The 19,422-nt window shown below is 40.4% G+C and overlaps 1 protein-coding gene across 3 annotated transcripts; it reads left to right on the top strand.

The window, feature by feature from the left end:
• Nucleotides 1-2,906: 2,906 nt before the first annotated feature.
• LOC139560623 (ran-binding protein 3-like) lies at nt 2,907-16,567 on the top strand. 3 transcript variants are annotated; one of them, XM_071377558.1, is made up of 16 exons: nt 2,907-3,035; nt 4,890-4,945; nt 5,094-5,127; nt 8,051-8,137; nt 8,270-8,347; nt 8,571-8,636; nt 9,312-9,511; nt 9,725-9,820; nt 9,963-10,051; nt 10,280-10,355; nt 12,198-12,297; nt 12,375-12,454; nt 12,668-12,788; nt 14,389-14,531; nt 15,143-15,323; nt 15,803-16,567. In XM_071377558.1, the coding sequence occupies exons 1-16, from the start codon at nt 2,957-2,959 to the stop codon at nt 15,844-15,846; spliced, it is 1,530 nt and encodes a 509-aa protein (XP_071233659.1). In that variant the 5' UTR covers nt 2,907-2,956; the 3' UTR covers nt 15,847-16,567. The 3 variants fall into 3 exon arrangements, with proteins under 3 accessions (XP_071233659.1, XP_071233658.1, XP_071233657.1); XM_071377557.1 differs by having other exon boundaries at nt 2,910-3,035; nt 9,324-9,511; nt 12,375-12,499; XM_071377556.1 differs by having other exon boundaries at nt 2,910-3,035; nt 12,375-12,499.
• The last annotated feature ends 2,855 nt before the right edge of the window (nt 16,568-19,422 follow it).

Below are 19,422 nucleotides of genomic sequence, written 5' to 3'. Positions count from 1 at the left end.
CTGCAGCAAAGCACCCCCACAACATGATGCTGCCACCCCTGTGCTTCACGTTAGGATGGTGTTCTTTGGCTTGCAAGCCTCCCCCTTTTTCCTCCAAACATAACGATGGTCATTATGGCCAAACAGTTCTATTTCTGTTTCATCAGACCAGAGGACATTTCTCCAAAAAGTACGATCTTTGTCCCCATGTGCAGTTGTAAACCAAAGTCTGGCTTTTTTATGGTGGTTTTGGAGCAGTGGCTTCTTCCTTGCTGAGCGGCCTTTCAGGTTATGTCGATTTAGGACTCGTTTTACTGTGGATATAGATACTTATGTACCTGATTCCTCCAGCATCTTCACAAAGTCCTTTGCTGTTGTTCTGGGATTGATTTTACATTTCGCACCAAAGTACGTTAATCTCTAGGAGACAGAACACGTCTCCTTCTTGAGCGGTATGATAGCTGCGTGGTACCATGGTGTTTATACTTGCGTACTATTGTTGGAAATTGCTCCCAAGGATGAACCAGACTTGTGGAGGTCTGCAATTTTTCTTGGCTGATTTCTTTGGATTTTCCCATCATGTCAAGCAAAGAGGCTCCGAGTTTGAAGGTAGGCCTTGAAATACATCCACAGCTACACCTCCGATTGACTCAATTTATGTCAATTTCCGTATCAGAAGCTTCTAAAGCCATGACATACTTTTCTGGAATTTTCCAAGCTGTTTAAAGGCACAGTCAACTTAGTGTATGTAAACTTCTGACCCACTGGAATTGTGATACAGTGAATTATAATTGAAATAATCTGTCTGTAAACAATTGTTGGAAAAATTACTTGTGTTACCTTACACTCTATGTTGGCTGACAATTTGTTAGCTACGCTGTCCTTATGAACCACATAGCATATCATTACAGCAGTATGTACCAGTATGTTAGCTAGCTACCTAACGTCAGTAGTTATACATCAAACTTGCAAGTATATTATCTATAGGCTATCTAACTACTCAACGTTTATTGACTTGATTATTCTCGTCATTCTTAGTTTAGCTAAATGGTATAGTCGTTGTGCTTTGTCAATGGACATTCGGGTGCTTTTGTAAATTCGCTCTGGCTATCTATAGGCTGGACAACAGAACGAGTCAAAATTCACACAAGGCTGAAAAACGGCTTAAGAAAGTTGGCTAAATTGGAACACTAGCGCGAGCCCATTGGAAATTAAATCTTAGTCCTGTATAGCCGAGTTGTCGTCAAGTTGCATGCATTTGAGAAAAGCAATATCCAAAGCCATTCATCAGTGTTGCAGAATTAAACATTTATTTTGGCACAGAGAGAAGCCTCAGTATAGGTTCACATACTGACCCTTGTATTAAAGAATGAACTGTCTGTTACTCTTCATGACATCAGTGAAGCATCATGTTTGCCCTTGAATTTACAAGTATGTCTTGATTGACACTCCAAAACATTGCAAAAGAGCTTGAAATATGAAAAAGTAAATATTAAATTTTTTCACTGTTCTTGATGAGCTGTTTGGATTCTCCAACTGAAAATGTCAGGACAGGTATGATGGATAATGACACATGCAGAAAAACAGTACCTGCCATACAACATATTACAGTAGTCGTACATCACACAGTCAACAATTATTGTAAAAATAATAAAGTATGTAGGTAGGACTACTGTTTGAATATTTTCACATCGGGCTAGGCTAGGGCCTATCTCCCATAGCGGTGAAATTGACACTTTGAACTGCTGCTAATAAACTAAAAATCATAAGTTAATATCGAACATATTGAATAATGTTCTACATTACCAGTAGCAGTACTACTGGTAATTGAGACAGGCAAATTTATACTGAACAAAAATATAAACGCTACATCAAAATCTAATTGTATTTGTCACATGCGCCGAAAACAAGCCCTTAACCAACAATGCAGTTTTAAGAAAAAATAAGTTAAAATATTTACCATATAAACTGAAGTAAACAATTAACTAGAAAAATAACGAATAATTAAAGAGCAACAATACAATAACAGTAATGAGGCTATACAGGGGGTACCTGTACAGAGTCAATGTGCGGCGGTTAGTCGAGGTAATTGAGGTAATATGTACATGTAGGTAGAGGGTAAAATGCCTTTGTGTCACGCCCTGACCTTAGAGAGCCTTTTCATTTCTCTATTTGGTTAGGTCAGGGTGTGATTAGGGTGGGCATTCTTGGTTTTCTGTTTCTATGTTGATGTGTTTGATTCCCAATCGGAGGCAGCTGTCTATCGTTGTCTCTGATTGGGAGTCAGATATAAGTTGTTCGTTTCCGTTTGGGTTTTGTGGGATCTTGTCTTTGTTTGTTGCACTACGAAGCTTTACGTTCCTGGTATTGTTTATTGTTTTTGGTGGAACATTAATAAAGAAATTGTACGCCTACCACGCTGCACCTTGGTCCGGTCATTCTACCAACGAGAGCCGTAACACTATGCATAGAAATAAACAGAGGGTGCGTTCGTAAATTCCCTCTGAAGCGCTCAGAGGGCACTCTTCGCGATCGTAAATTCAGAATGTTGTCAGATTGTCTGTTCTCGGAACGTTCAGAGCGCACGCTGGACGCTATGGCCGAAGAGTAGGGTTGATCCGAGCGTTCTGGCCTCACAACGGCAGTCAAGCACCTAAGTTAACTCGCTTGTTAGCTACTTCCAGACAACATTGAGACAATGTTTGAGACAATGCAACACAGTTACAATCACCAACGATATGGATAACGAACGCCTAGCCAGTTGGTGATTGTAACTGTGTTGCTGGCAACAATTGAGTTACGTTTCTTTGCCGACGTTTACTGACACCGGCCATGTTCAAGGCGTATTGAACGTTCATAAATGCATCAGTTATTCTGCGCTTTTGCACACTCAGACGGGAGTCCTCTGAAGCCAGAGTGAATTTACGAACGCGCCCAGAGAGTAGCAGCATTTTTTTACAGAAGATAAACTGTAGAAATGGGCGGCGTTTATCTATTTTGCGCGGTGGGTTATGGGTGTGAGCAGAGAAGTAAAATGGCGGAATTGGCAAACGAAGGTGAGCAGTGTCGGTGTGAGGAAACAAAGCAAAACTGTTGAATTATCTGCATGGACCTTTACGTATTTATTTATAAAATATATATATATATATGTCATTGCAATGAACGTAATGGTTTACAGCCTTTAAATAAAATAGTGGAACCAATTGTTGTTTCAGACCGGCTACATAAGAAAGAACATGTTAATTTTCACAATATAGGTAGCTAGCTACCATAGCAAACCAGCCACATCTAACTTCGGCTATTTAGGCGGGGATGGGAAGCTGGCTAACGCTAGTTAATCAGATCTGTTTGCTAACGTTATTTTAACTACATTTAGCAAGGTATATTGTAGCTAATCAGTTAGCTAGTTAATGCACGTTAACGCACGTTTGCCACCTTGTTAGCTATACGAGTTCTTAATTTGTTAGTCACAGCTAGGTTGCTAACAATTTCCTCAGTTAACGTTAACCGGTGAAATGACACTTCATGGGGCTATGGCTAACTTAGCTAGCTAGCTACCTTCCTCTTAATGCTAACTTTCTATATCATGTATTGGTATTAGTGGTAACTAGCTATTTGTCAAGGACATTGATTTAGCTAATAAAATCATGAAGTCTCTTTAAAGGTAGCAAGCTATTTGTTCACACCCCACTTGCCAGCGAGGTAGTGTTAGCCAATTTAGCAAATGTTGCTAGCAATCTTAGCTAATGAATGCTGCACATTCTGAACTGGGTGACTAATTGATCAAGTCTTGTTGTTGCGCAAATCCTGTTAGCTAACTAGCTTGTAGTTGACCAGCGCTATATTGTGACTGCATTTATATTACCCAGACTATCCTAATTTTGTAGTTAGCTAGCTAGTAAGGTTGGATATGTGGATTGGAAGCTAGGCTATGATGTCACTGTCGTACACCACTACTACTGTTTGAAACAACTGTTGTCATAAGTGACAATCAAGCTACACATTGTTGGATCATGTGCTTGTATTTATTTACAAAGTATCACAGTCCTTTCTCTGACCCTGGCCTGCTGAGGTGCTAGTTGTCCTGGCAGTTTGTTGGCTAGGCCATGAGTTTTGATGGTCTAAATCCAATGCTCTTGTCAATGTGGTGTCCATACATGTAGCCTATGTTTATAATGGCAATTATTTGATGCACACATTGTCCTATTTGAAATGCCTAGTTTGATTTAGATATATTTGTTTTAGTAAATATAATGTCCCTTACCAATTCTAGGCTAGTATGGTTGTGTTTGTTTTTAAACTGATTGTTTACTTCAACCTCTGAATGGAATAAAGGATTATATAACGCAAGTTGTTTATTCTCAAACCTTGCATCATGGTCATTTGGCATCTATTCAGAAGTATCTCAACTGAATGGGGAGAGTTGGAAGTCTGTGTGATTGACCCAGTTAGCAGAAAGTTGGAGGAAGGACAAAACAAACAGTCTGAATACATGTGTTGGGATTCTTTTTGGCAGAAATATTTTGTCTGTCTAGGTTTATGGTTTAGCCTTAGCTAAATATTCCTGCATTTCCTCAAGTGGCACTCTGAACATCTTTGTGAAATTAGAAACACATGCCTACGTTAAACAGAGAATCCAGAGTGCCAGACATGGAATTACACAGATGTAGGTCTTCTACCTTTCTGAAAAAACATTATGGCAGAACCTGTGTCAACTCAAAACTGCTGCAGGGTGTTTGCTCATGACAAATGCTCATGACAAATGACAATCACTGTGACAATGTTTTTCATTGTTGACACAAACAACTGATTCACGGGCTGTGATGTCTTGATATTAGGCCTACACTTCATACAAGTGACAAATGTACTCTTCTGTATGGTAAAGCATGATTTCCCTCTTCATTAAACAGAGAAGCCTGCCATAGCGCCACCAGTGTTTCTGTTCCAAAAAGATAAAGCACAGAAGGTAAGCTAGACAGTATTCTATTCTTTCCCCTCACATTGATGGAAATCAATGGGCCTTCATGGAAATTCACTGTAAAGCTTCATAATTTGACTCAGTTGTTTCTAGTCTGAGAAACAAACAGTTGACCTAGTGCTGCTCTCTATTACAGAGATCAGCTGATGGATCGAGTGCAGAAGATGAAGGTAGGGTATGCATACATCGCATCTGACTGTTAGCCTATTTCATCAAATGATTTCCATCTGACCTTATAATGCCCATAATAGTGTTGTAGTTAATTTCCCAGGGATCAAATTATACTGCGTAGTAGGGCTGACCCCATTTAGTCCACTGGTCGATAGGCTGTTGATCGACCGAGATTGATTTAGACGAGCCGTTGCAAATAGATAATTTCTTTCATGGCATGCAAGACACCTGTCAGATTTGCGCCTGTCTCAGTCGACTAATCCATTGACGAGGCTGCGGGCATGCCATAGTCCAAGAAGAAGGGGAGTGTCGCTAAGATGCACAAGGCACGTCCCTCTCCAGAATGCACTCTCTCCCACCATTTCGTGTGCATTCATTGTTTCATAACTTCATTGTGTGAATTGTTTGCCTTTTGATTGTTAGTGTCTATCAATTCCCCATAACATATCACCAGTAGTACATTTACCGTTAATTTCCATAATTTCTAATCTTCCATGCTTGTTTGGTAATGGTAATTTCTGTTAATGCATTCAATATATTATTATTAAAGTCGTTTACTGTTCTCATTGTTGGAGTGGACACGTTGTTTGCAAAGCTCAAAACATATGCTACACTTGTGAGAAACAAGTTTTAGTGTATTTCGAAATAAACCAAAACTTGATTACTTCTTATCCCTTGCACAAATAGCCTTACAGCTGTGTCTGTCCCAAGCTCACTGGAGCGGGAAACTCTGAGGACCCAGAATATTTTATAATATTTTGTAAGTTTGCTAGTAGTGGTCGACCGATTAATCGGAATGGCCGCTTAATTAGTGCCGATTTCAAGTTTTCATAACAATCGGTAATCGGCATTTTTGGACACCGATCATGGCCGATTACATTGCAATCCACGAGGACACTGCGTGGCAGGCTGACTACCTGTTATGCGAGTGCAGCAGGAGCCAAGGTAAGGTGCTACCTAGCATTAAATGTATCTTATAAAAAACAATCTTAACATAATCACTAGTTAACTACACATGGTTGATGATATTACTAGTTTATCTAGCTTGTCCTGCGTTGCATATAATCGATGCGGTGCCTGTTAATTTATCATTGAGTCATAGCCTACTTTGCCAAACGGGTGATTTAACAAGCGCATTCGCGAGAAAAGCACTGTCGTTGCACCAATGTGTACCTAAACATCAACGCCTTTCTTAAAATCAATACACAAGTATATATTTTTAAACCTGCATATTTAGTTAATATTGCCTGCTAACATTAATTTCTTTTAACTATGGAAATTGTGTCTCTTCTCTTGCGTTCTGTGCAACAGAGTCAGGGTATATGCAGCAGTTTGGGCTGCCTGGCTCGTTGCAAACTGTGTGAAGACCATTTCTTCCTAACAAAGACAGCCAACTTCGCCAAACGGGGGATGATTTAACAAAAGCGCATTTGCTAAAAAAAGCACAATCGTTGCACGAATGTACCTAACCATAAACATCTATGCCTTTCTTAAAATCAATACACAGAAGTATATATTTTTTTCAACCTGCATATTTATTTAAAAGAAATTCATGTTAGCAGGCAATATTAAACTATGCTTTAAGCATTGCGCTGTTTATGACTTCAAGCCTATCAACTCCCGAGATTAGGCTGGCAATACTAAAGTACCTATTAGAACATCCAATAGTCAAAGGTATATGAAATACAAATGGTATAGAGAGAAATAGTCCTATAATAACTACAACATAAAACTTATTACCTGGGAATATTAAAGACTCATGTTAAAAGGACCCACCAGCTTTTATATGTTCTCATGTTCTGAGCAAGGAACTTAAACCTTAGCTTTTTTACATGGCACATATTGCACTTTTACTTTCTTTTCCAACACTTTGTTTTTGCATTATTTAAACCAAATTGAACATGTTTCATTATTTATTTGAGACTAAATTGATTTTATTGATGTATTATATTAAGTTAAAATAAGTGTTCATTGTTCATTCAGTGTTTTTGTAATTGTCTTTATTATATATATATATATTTGTAATAAAGACTATATATATATATATAAAATCGGCCAATTTAATCGGTATCAGCTTTTTTTGGTCCTCCAATAATCGGTATCGGCATTGAAAAATCATAATCGGTCGACCTCTATTTGCTAGTGCGAGCTTCGGGGCCGGACCCAGTTGATTATCAAGTTCGTTGCAAACAGGCCTTGTGTAGCCAATGTGTATATCCAATAGGATATACATTTTGATCAGGATATTTTCTACCTGCAAGCTGCAGTGTTTTATTTGTGTAGGCTATTTGTACATAGTTGGCAATGGCAATAGTTCCTTTTAGATTTGTATCATTGTCGTTAAGATTGAGATAAAATGTTGATTGACCACATGACAATTATTTTGAGATATGAACACTTTATTATAAATTAAAAATGTTCCACAAAAATGTGCATATGAAAATCATAACTGGCACGCAGATCGGTAGAAATAGTAAGATAAATTGGCACTCCAACTGGTAAAGTTTGCTGACCCCTGGTGTAGCCTATTACCGGCAACTTCAGGAGCGTAGCGGCAGCAGGAGGGGGGAGTCAGGCACAGTTTTTTTCTCTCCTGGTTAGGCAATCTTGATCTCTGGCTCCCTCTTGAGTGATTTGTGTCTTAATTATTTAATCAAAAGATGTGCTTAAAGCATCAGACATGTTCAGTAGCCTTTAAAATGCATCTAGTAGCTTATAGTTGATTTTATTAAAACACACAGGCTGTGCCTATATATGGAAAAATACAAATTAAAAATGTTTAACCAATCGATTAGTCGAAAGAACAGATGACTCTCGATCGACCAGTAGAACAGCCGTACTGCGTATCTTAGTGCCCAGGTAGAGCATTTTAATTGGTCATTTCAACAGAAGGCTAAAATAAGACAATTTGCTTATTTTCAGGTTCAGACAAAGAGGATGGTGGCTACTGTCCTCCATTAAAAAGAGAGAGGACTTCATCTTTAACACAGTTCCCACCTTCACATTCTGGTAATGAAACACATTAGATAAGTCATTCCCTGCTGAATGTATTTTCCTCGATTTTTACTTAATTGTTGGAAAATAATATATTTTCTAGATTTGGTGTTGTGTGTAATGCAGCCTCTCTCCTGCTCTCTGCAGGGTCTAGTAAGAACAATGTCTTCATGCCCTCAAGTTTCTGCCAGTCTCCAACTGGGAATTCAGAGGACTCAGAACCAGGTGAGACTTGTCTACTTCTTCTAGTAACTCCTCATCATGAAGGCTTCACTCATGAAGTCTCCAGTGGTTGACTTGTATGTAATATGTATTGTATGCTTAAACTGTAGTCCAGCTGTGTTTATTTAATGATAAAATGTACTGAGGATACAATAATACTATGAAAGCTGCCGTTATTGATTTTTTAAACAATTCTACATGTTCTGTTTTTTCTTCCTCTCGCCAGATGAGAAGCCTGTAGGGTTTCGTTTAAAACCACCTACTCTCATCCACGGCCAGGCGCCTAGTTCAGGTGGGTATTGATGCCTGTGTATGTGTGGTTCTGTAGAGGCTGGTGGGAGGAGCTATAGGTGGACGGCCTTATTGTAATGGCTGAAATGGAATAAATGGAACTGAGTCAAACATGTGGTTTCCATATATTTGATACCGCTCCATGTTTACCATTACAATGAGCCCATCCTGCTATAGCTCCTCCCACCAGCCTCAACTGGTGTGGTCTGGTATGTGGGGTTCTGACTTGACTAGAAGGAGAAAAACTGGGCCCTTGTTATAGCCCATGACTAGGCCCTATAAGTTTTCCTGGTCAGGTCAAGTAGTCAGGATAAACTCCTGGTCCAAGTAAATGTATAAACATAGATGGCAGTACAGCATGTTAATATGGATGGAGGTGCATGGTGGTAGTTCTGATATAGTACATGGTGGTGCATGTTTATTGTGATATAGTGCTGATGTAGTACGTGGTGGTGCATGGTAGTTGTGATATAGTACATGGTGGTGCATGGTAGTTCTGATATAGTACATGGTTGTGCATGTTAGTTGTGTGGTAGTGCTGATGTAGCACGAGGTAGTGCATGGTAATTGTGATATAGTGCATGGTAATTGTGATATAGTGCATGGTAGTTGTGATATAGTACATGGTTGTGCATGGGGTAGTTCTGTAAGGCATTCAGATCCAATCCATTAGCAGATTGTGTTCCAGGCGTCCCCAGTCAGAAACCCAAGGAGCAGCAGCGCAGTGTGCTCCGGCCAGCCTTGCTCCAGGCCCCACCAGTCAAGTCCAACTCAGAGTCCACTAACGGGGTGAAGAAGTCGTCCGACGGAACGTCAGAAGGGTCGAGCATCTTCCAGAACAATACTGAGCACTCAGACGTCCTCGCTAAGTCACCGGTGAGGACTACGATCATGGTCCTGTCTAATATACAGAGGCAGAAGTGTAGTAACTGCCCAGACCTACTTTTTGGAAATCATTTACTATCAGAATCGTGCAGTTGTTATTTATTTTCGGTTGCCCAATTATTATTACTATTATTTAACAATAAATGAAAGCTGAATTCCCCAAACCCATCATGATGACTGACTGCTGTATCTTGCCTCCTGTAGAAACATGAAAGGGAGGATGGCGTGAGCAGAGAGAAGAACGATTGTTCTGCAGAGTCTTCTTTCGTGTTTGGGCAAAATATCAAAGACAGAGCAAAGGTGGTTATTTCCCCTTTAAACAATCACTTCAAATTATTCAAGGGTGATGTTTAAATATCCAATTTACTTTTGTAAAAAAAAATCTTAGCAAGAAACGTCAAAATATTTATTTTACCTGACGGTTCTCTTTCTCTCTTTCTAGTTGGAAGAGAATAGTAAAGATGGCAAGTTGTTACCCCTGGATTCTCAGGAGGGAACAAACTATTTCTTACAGTACATCGCCACCCCCAGGTAACATTTTGTCACTGGCTTTTCAGACCTTTGCTCTGGCAGAGAATCTGCTTCTTTATGAGTTCAGATCAGACTTGTTTTTTTCAAAATTTAAGGTTTTGCAATAATCGTAATATGATTGTTTTAGCTACCTTAATTGAATGCATTAATTGTAAGTTGCGCTGGATAACTGTCTGTTAAATTACTAAAATGTGCTAATATCTTCTTGTTCTTCTTGATTCCTTTCAGTTCAAAGAACGCCATACACAATACCGACAAGGGGGCCAAATTTGTCTTTGGACAGAACATGTCAGAGAGAGTCCTAGTGAGTAGAGACTGTTCGTTTGATTAGTGGGGGCGTTGCCCTTTAGGCCATGACATAGACCATAGAGATGGTGATCGAGCAAACCCAGTTGAACCCAAATAGAGATGGCTCCTGAGAAATGCAACAACCTGGGACTGTTATGGAGACGAGAGAACTGTGTGTGTACTGTGCACACTTATTTTGACTTATAGTGCATTCGGAAAGTATTCCGACCGCCTAATTTTTTCCAAATTTTGTTACGTTACAGCCTTATTCTAAAATTGATTAGATTTTTATTTATTTAATCAATCTACACACAATACCCCATAACGACAAACCGAAAAGGTTTTTAGATTTTTTTTGGGGCAAATTTATTACAAATTTAAAAAACTGATGCATAATTATTCAGACCCTTTGCTATGAGACTTGAAATTGTACTCAGATGCATCCTGTTTCCCATGATCATCCTTGAGATGTTTCTACAACTTGATTGGAGTACACCTGTGGTAAATTCAATTGATTGGACATGATTTGGAAAGGCACATACCTGTCTATATAAGGTCCCACAGTTGACCGTTTGTCAGAGCAAAAACCAAGCCATGAGATTGAAGGAATTGTCCGTAGATCTCCTAGACAGGATTGTGTCGAGGCACAGATCTGGGGAAGGGTACCAAAACATTTCTGCAGCATTGAAGGTCCCCAGTGGCCTCGATCATTTTTATATGGACGAAGTTTGGAACCACCAAGACTCATCCTAGAGCTGGCCGCCCGGCCAAACTGAGCAATCGGGGGAGAAGGGCCTTGGTCAGGGAGGTGACCAAGAACCTGATGGTCACTCTAACAGAGCTCCACAGTTACTCTGTGGAGATGGGAGAACCTTTCAGATAGACAACCATCTCTACAGCACTCCACCAATCAGGCCATTATGGTCAAGTGGCCAGACAGAAGCCACTCTTCAGTAAAAGGCACATGACAGCGCGCATGGAGTTTGCCAAAAGGCACCTAAAGGACTCTCAGACCATGAGAAACAAGATTCTCTGGTCTGATGAAACCAACATTGAACTCTTTGGCCTGAATGCCAAGTGTAATGTTTGGAGGAAACCATGCACCGCTCATCACCTGGCCAATACTATCTCTACGGTGAAGCATGGTGGTGGCAGCATCATGCTGTGGGGATGTTTTTCAGCGGCAGTGACTAGGAGACTAGTCAGGATCGAGGGAAAGATGAACGGATTAAAGTTGAACAGAGCAAAGTACAGAAAGATCCTTGATGAAAACCTGCTCAGGACCTCAGACTGGGGCAAAGGTTCCCCTTCCAACAGGACAGGAACCCTAAGCACACAGCCAAGTCAATGCAGGAGTTGGTTCGGGACAAGTCTCTGAATGTCCTTGAGTGGCCCGGACTTGAACCTGATCAAACATCCGGCCTTGAACCCGATCGAACATCTCTGAAGAGACCTGAAAATAGCTGTGCAGCGACTCTCCCCATCCAACCTCACAGAGCTTGAGATGATTTGCAGAGAAGAATTGGAGAAACTCCCCAAATACAGGTGTGCCAAGAAGACTCGAGGCTGTAATCGCTGCCAAAGGTGCTTCAGGAAAGTACTGAGTAAAGGCTCTGAATACTTAGGTAAATATAATATTTATTTTTAATACATTTGCAAAAATGTCTAAGCCTGTTTTCGCTTTGTCTTTATGGGGTATTGTGTGTAGATTGATGAGAAAAGGTTTTTAATTTTTGTAATCAATTTTTAGAATATTTTCCCGAATGCGCTGTATCAGGAGTGAACTGTAGGAATGGACTTTATTATTGCACTGTAGAGACAATGCATGGTTGGCTGACAGTGTACTGTGTGTTTTCAGAGCCCTTCCAAGGGAGGGGAGGCATCAGTGGAAGACTGTAAAGTCTTACCAGCTCCCTCTGTGTCTGAATCCTCTTCCAAGGAAAACATACCAGAGAAGGGTAAGACTCACGTACAGCCCAGTGCTGATCCCTGTGTATATTTCTAGTTAACTTGTTACGTGTGTGTGTAATCACAGGTAACAACGTGACAGAGTCACTGGAGGAATCTGCAGCAGCGTACACCAAAGCCACAGCCAAGAAGTGCATCTTGGAGAAGGTAGACGTCAAAACTGGAGAAGAATCAGAAAGTAACGTTTTGCAGGTCGGTGTCTAGTCTCTGGCTGACGATATACGAATACATCAGGACCCATATTCACATAGCGTCTCAGAGTAGGATTGCGGATGTAGGATCCGTTTTAAATATTTAGATTACAAGGACGGTGGTGAATGTCTCCCCCCCGATAAGTAATGTGTATGTCTCCCCCCTCAGGTCCAGTGCAAGTTGTTTGTGTTTGACAAGACAGCCCAGACGTGGATAGAGCGGGGTCGAGGGCTGCTCAGGCTTAATGACATGGCATCCACAGACGACGGATCACTACAATCACGTCTAGGTAGGTACACACTCACCTGGACATACACTGGCCTGTATACTCACCTGTACACATTTAATTTTGACTGATCAGTAAATAATATACTGAACAAAAATATAAATGCAACATTCAACAATTTCAAAGATTTTACCGAGTTACAGTTCATATAAGGAAATCAGTCTAAATAAATAAATTCATGAGGCTAGTCTATGGATTTCACATGACTTGGAATACAGATATGCATCTGTTGGTCATATTTACCTTAAAAAAAAAAAAAATGGGGCATGGATCAGAGAACCAGTCAGCATTTCCTTCGCATAGAGTTGATGGCTGTTGATTGTGGAATGTTGTCCCACTTTGATTCAATGGCTGTGCGAAGTTACTGGATATTGGCGGGAACTGGAACAACCTGTCGTACACATCTATCCAGAGCCATCCAAAACATACTCAATGGGTGACAGGCCATGGACAAACTGGGACATTTTCAGCTTCCAGGAATTGTGTACAGATCCTTGCGACATGGTGCTGTATATTAGCATGTTGAAACATGAGGTGATGGCTGCAGATGAATGGCACGACAATGGGTCTCAGGATCTCGTCACGGTATCTCTGTGCCTTTTAAAATGCCATCAATAAAATAGTGTTTGTTGTCCGTGGCTTATGCCTGCCTGCCAATACCATAACCCCAATGCCACCATGGGAAGCTCTGTTCAGGCGACTCCGGGATGCTTGCCTTCTAGTCAGAGTTCCTCTGTCCAGTGTCTGTGTTATTTTGCCCATCTTAATCTTTTATTTTTATTGGCCAGTCTGAGATATGGCTTTTTCTTTGCAACTCTGCCTAGAAGGCCAGCATCCCGGAGTCGCCTCTTCACTGTTGACGTTGAGACTGGTGTTTTGCAAGTACTATTTAATGAAGCTTCCAGTTGAGGACTTGTGAGGCGTCTGTTTCTCAAACTAGACACTAATGTACTTGTCCTCTTGCTCAGTTGTGTCCCGGGGCCTCCCACTCTTTCTATTCTGGTTAGAGCCAGTTTGCGCTGTTATGTGAAGAGAGTAGTACACAGCGTTGTACGAGATCTTCAGTTTCTTGGGAATTTCTCGCATGGAATAGCCTGACGAGTTTCAGATGAAAGTTCTTTGTTTCTGGCCATTTTGAGCTTGAAATCGAACCCACAAATGCTGATGCTCCAGATACTCAACTTGTCTAAAGAAGGCCAGTTTTATTGCTTCTTTAATGAGAACAACAGTTTTCAGCTGTACCAACATAATTGCAAAAGGGTTTTCTAATGATCAATTAGCCTTTTAAAATGATCAACATAGATTAGCTAACACAACGTGCCATTGGAATGATGGTTTCTGATAATGGGCCTCTGTAGATATTCCATAAAAAATCTGCCGTTTCCATCTACAATAGTCATTTACAACATTAACAATGTCTATTAACAACTGTATTTCTGATCAATTTCATTTTATTTTAATGGACCAAAAATTTGTTTTTCTTTCAAAAACAAGGACATTTCTAAGTGCCCCCAAACTTTTTACCGGTAGTGTACCGATTTTTTTTCTGTTTACATTTTTTATCTAACGTCCTTGACCCATATACCTCTGTGTGTTCCTCAAGTGATGCGGACCCAGGGTAGCCTTAGATTGATCCTGAACACCAAACTGTGGCCTCAGATGCAGGTGGACAAGGCCAGCGAGAAGAGTGTCCGTGTCACCGCCATGGACACAGAGGACCAAGGGGTCAAGGTCTTCCTAATATCGGTATGACATCACCATTGCCCAGCGTTTAGCCTGCTTCATGTTAGTCGTATCACACGCTTTGTGTATCGTTTTTGCATTTTATCTGGGGTTGGGTGTTGGGAAAAAACTAAAGAGCTGTATACATCTGTCACACCTTTGGGGGGGGAACCTAACGAACCAAACGGAAGCCAACAGAATGAAATGGGAAGGGACCTACCTGGATTTGTCCAATAGACTCTTGATTTCGTTATAGAACATTCTCCATTTGGAGTAACCGGTTTCCGTTGCAAAACTTTTTGCAACTGCTTTCTTTGTCTAAATTAAAATACCCCTGTGTTTGTACCTGTCCCTATTTAAATAAATGAGTTTGAAATGTGGTGTAGTACTCAGTAGAGACACTAGAGGGTGTACAGGGATAAGGAAGTAGACAGGTGCTTGAATTCAACACCTCATCAGCACAACAGTGTTTCTGATAACTTCAGTGTCCCTGTAATTATGGTTCAATTGAGGCTAGTTTTTAGGACACAGTGCAGCAGTTGTCTGTCTGATGTGTTGTTTAATCCCTATTATTGTTGTGGTGTTTTTAATGACTTCGCTCTGTCCGTCCTTGCTGTTATTGTCATCATCTTCAGGCTAGTTCTAGGGAGGACACAGGTCAGCTGGCAGCAGCGCTGCACCATCGTATCCTGGCCCTGAAGAGCCGGGCGGACCAGGAGCCCCAGGAGGCCCCGGCTGCAGACTGCGCCCCCGAGGCTGACTTGCCCCACTCTGAAGGGGACAGCGATGAGGAAGATCAGGTCAACAATGCTGCAGGTCTGATCAATAACTAGATACATCTCTATTGGGCTTACTGTGTGCGTGCGTGCATCAGTCTCTGGTTTAGACCAGAGATTGACATGTGTGAGTGGCTTTGGTGTCTGTCTGGCATTCCAGCACTTAGTGTGACTTCAAGGTTCTTCAACTGCCTCTGTGGTACTCCCTGACGAAGGCCATGCAGCCGAAACGCGTCGGTTTTTAAACAACTTTGTTTCTATTGAACATGCCATACTAATAAAGGCATTTTAATTAATTATATGAAGAGTGCCTTGGTCCTCCTTTCTTTTTGATGCCTCTGTGGTATATTGTGAATAATTATTCCAAACTGTGCCCATTGCTCTAGTTGTTGTAGTCTTCTCCCTGCAGTTAGCAGCATGTCTTCATGTATCTTTCCAATCACTATTTATGTACTACTAGTCTTTCTGTCCATCATACAGTAATACAGGTATTAACATTGTTGTTGCTCTGTCCCGCAGTTAATTCAGAGGGAGGAGAGGCCCAGGCTGCTGGAAGCACATAGCGTTAGTCCCCCTAAAGGATTGCCTGCCAGGATACTGCTACTGCTGTTTGGTCATTTTACTGAGGGCATCCCAACGAACACCCTACCCTGACCAACATGGGTCCTTCAGACCAGTACTTTTGGATACTCAGAAGTCTAGCTCCAGTTAATTTTTTCTTTACATTCAATCAACATAAAAACATCTGGAGTTGTATTTTTATTTTTTTTCATTTTGTTATATTTTAGTTTTTTCTATATTTTGTTTTCTCAGCTGCAAAAATAAATACTTATTTTTGCAGCTGAGACAAATTGTTGGGTTTGGGACTTGGCTGCTCATCATATTGATGAGTGTGGGGGTGTTTTCCTCTCCAACATTTTAAGGTATGACTGCAGTTTCTACCTTGGGACTTTTTTACTCACTAGACCACCACCACACCTTTGGGACCCAACCAACCACCCCAGGCCCCAGAGGAACTCCTGTCTGTCACCGTATACTGACCTGTCTTATGGTCAGTCATATGACTGGTTTCTACATCATCCCCATCCATTCAGCTTTCACATGGGGGCTGATTCCGACCTAAGCGGGCGTAAATGGAACGTAATTCCCTTTTTATGCACTTTTCTCTCTGACCTTGAACTTAATCCACTAATAATTCCACCACCTTTATACGTGAGGAAACCATGCATATGGCAGAAAACTGAAGTATATAAAAATGTCCCACAGTAAAGTTTATGAAATGTTGTGTCGTTATGCAGAATTTAAATTGTACGGCCTTTTAACTTGCAGGGATGGGCACTCTCAAAAGTCTTAATTTTAGGCTACCCCAACTTTCACTGTTTCCTATTTCTATCATGTTAAATATTAGCCACTATCAGTATCGACTGTCAGTAGGCCTAATAACCACACTTATACCATGGCGTTGTTAAGTACTAGTTTCTGAAGGGCATTCTAACGCACGGTAGAATTCAGTGGCTATAGTTCATCCTTATGTTTGAGCTGCATTGAAAGCAAAAGTCGAATTGAGAACATTGGCATTGTTGAATTCGATTTTCATAATCGCAAGCTAGGTCTGATGGTTTGGTTAGCTAAACTAGAAAGTCTGTTTTGTTACCAAGGTAACTACCTTTGCTATCTAGTGAAGTACCTAGCTACCTTAGTGGATGTTGAACACATTTCTAGAGGCAAACGTGTTAAATTATTGGCATGGTATAAAAGGGATAATCAACTCGGGCTCTATGCTTTCTCTGGAAAATAATGCAACTCGTGGAAGGTCAGTTCCACTCTAGTGCGTCGTGGAACACACCTTCCACGTCGTTCATTGTTTTCCATAGAACGCATAGCCCCTCCTTGATTATCCCTTACCTATTCGTTCTGCCAATTTACTGATCACTTTAGTTGTAGTCTACTTTATAATTTCATTTAATTACATTGTTTTATACTACCTTAATTTGCTTCCTCTGTAAATGCAGTCATGGCCATGTGGTTGTTGCTGAGGATCGTTAGTAACAGTTGATAATATATTTTTAAAACGTGTAGGCTAATTAAATCATGATGGAGTTGAGCGCGACACAATACTTGGCCGTGTCGTCACACAGTTTCATGGTTAGTGCATGCAATAGACGATGGCAGAGCCTACTATTGTACACTATTCTCCCTATTATAATTCAATATACGCTAATCTTCCAACATTGCCATGGGTAATTGAATGTGGCAATTTTTAGAATGAATTAAACCACAGTTTTCTTTCGTTCATAAAGGCTCGCTAAACCAGTTTTTTATGATTCATAAATACTTTCCTAAACCTGAATAATTGACAAGATCAGTATTTTTCAATCTACCGACTGGTGCTGAAACACAGACAAATATGCATATATTTAGATGGCTTTCTTTCATTGATCCATAATATTCTGAACTCGTTCTCAATATATTCTAGTGAGTCTGTCGGCAAAATTCAAACTAAAAGGTACACCGTATTGGAAGGGGTGGTTTAAGATAAATGTACTGAACCCTATTGGATGAAAACTCCATGAGAAAATCTGTTTGCCAGCAAATGGGAGGGTTTTTGTGGTTGAAGTTTTTTCAGAGCGCGCAACGTAGGCACATATGCAGAGCGTGTTACCGGATTAAGGTAAGTCTGAATACCAAATACTGAGAAGTGTGTAGGAAACGTATGCGTTTCCTAACTCTGAATCTGCACAATGTTGAATAGTTTCCAGACATGTCATTTATTTTTGGTCATGAATTTCACGAGGCATCTAACAAAAAAATATGTTTCTAATGGCTAGGGCTGGTTAGCATCTCTGACTTCGATAGCAGTTTCTTAGTTTTCCTATTGACTTAGTACACAAAGTACTAAAACAAATACATAACTCTCTTATGGGTTAATGCTCCAAGCATAACCAACGAAGCGGGCAGCAAGGGGCTTAACCCCCAATATCTCCTGAAGTGTGCACTCATTCACTACCCTCAAAGCTAAAAGCAATGAATTGGAGGCATGGGTTTCCACCACGTCTGTTACACCAGTTATTTCCTTTCAAATCAGTGAAAGGAAGTGAACAACTACACACTTAAGGATGAAAGAGAATTGAGACAAAGCCAAGCATACACCTGGAAAGTTTCTAAAGTTTATATGGCTGAGTTGTCTACTCATTGGCTGTTGTTTTTGTTAGTTTTATGTTTCTCTAAATTAACCTGACAAATCTATACTGAACAAATATTTATATGCAACATGCAGCGATTTCAAAGATTTTACTGAGTTACATGCAGTTCATATGATGAAATCAGTTAAATGAAATAAATAGATTAGGCCCTGATCTATGGATTTCACATAACTGGGAATACAGATATGCATCTGTTGGTCACAGATACTTAAAAAAAAAATGGCCATCAGGATTTCGTCACGGTATTTTTGTGCATTCAAATTGCTATCGATAAAATGCAATTGTGTTCGTTGTTCTGCCCATACCATAACCACACCGCCGCCATGGTGCACTGTTCATAACTTGACATCAGCAAACCACTCGCACACACAACGCCGTTACACATGGTCTGCAGTTGTGAGGCCGGTTGGATGTACTGTCAAATTCTCTAAAACAACATTGGAGGCGGCTTTCGGTAGAGAAATTATCATTAAATTTTCTGGCAACAGCTCTGGTGGACATTCCTGCAGTCAACATGCCAATTGCACGCTCCCTCAGCTTGAGACATTGGTGGCATTGTGGACAAAACTGCACATTTTAGGGTGGCCTTTTATTGTCACCAGCACAAGTTGCACCCATGTAATGATCATACTGTTTAATCAGCTTCTTGATATGCCACATCTGTCAGGTGGATAGATTATCTAGGCAAATGAGAAATGCTCACTAACATGGATGTAATCAAATTTGTGCACAACATTTTAGAGAAATAAGCTTTTTGTGTGGACAATTTCTGGGATCATTTATTTCAGCTCATTAAATATGGGACCAACACTTTACATGTTTCTTTTATATTTTTGTTCAGTATACATACATTCTGCATGTCATTGTTTTAATTTCTGACATATTGAGGATTTATATTGTTATTTAAAAAAAAAAAAATACATTGATATGAACTTT

Source organism: Salvelinus alpinus, chromosome 30 (assembly GCF_045679555.1).
Source record: "Salvelinus alpinus chromosome 30, SLU_Salpinus.1, whole genome shotgun sequence".
Classification (NCBI taxonomy): domain Eukaryota; kingdom Metazoa; phylum Chordata; class Actinopteri; order Salmoniformes; family Salmonidae; genus Salvelinus; species Salvelinus alpinus.
The sequence above is the reverse complement of the archived record's forward strand: the minus strand, read 5'-3'. Positions and strand labels throughout refer to the sequence as shown.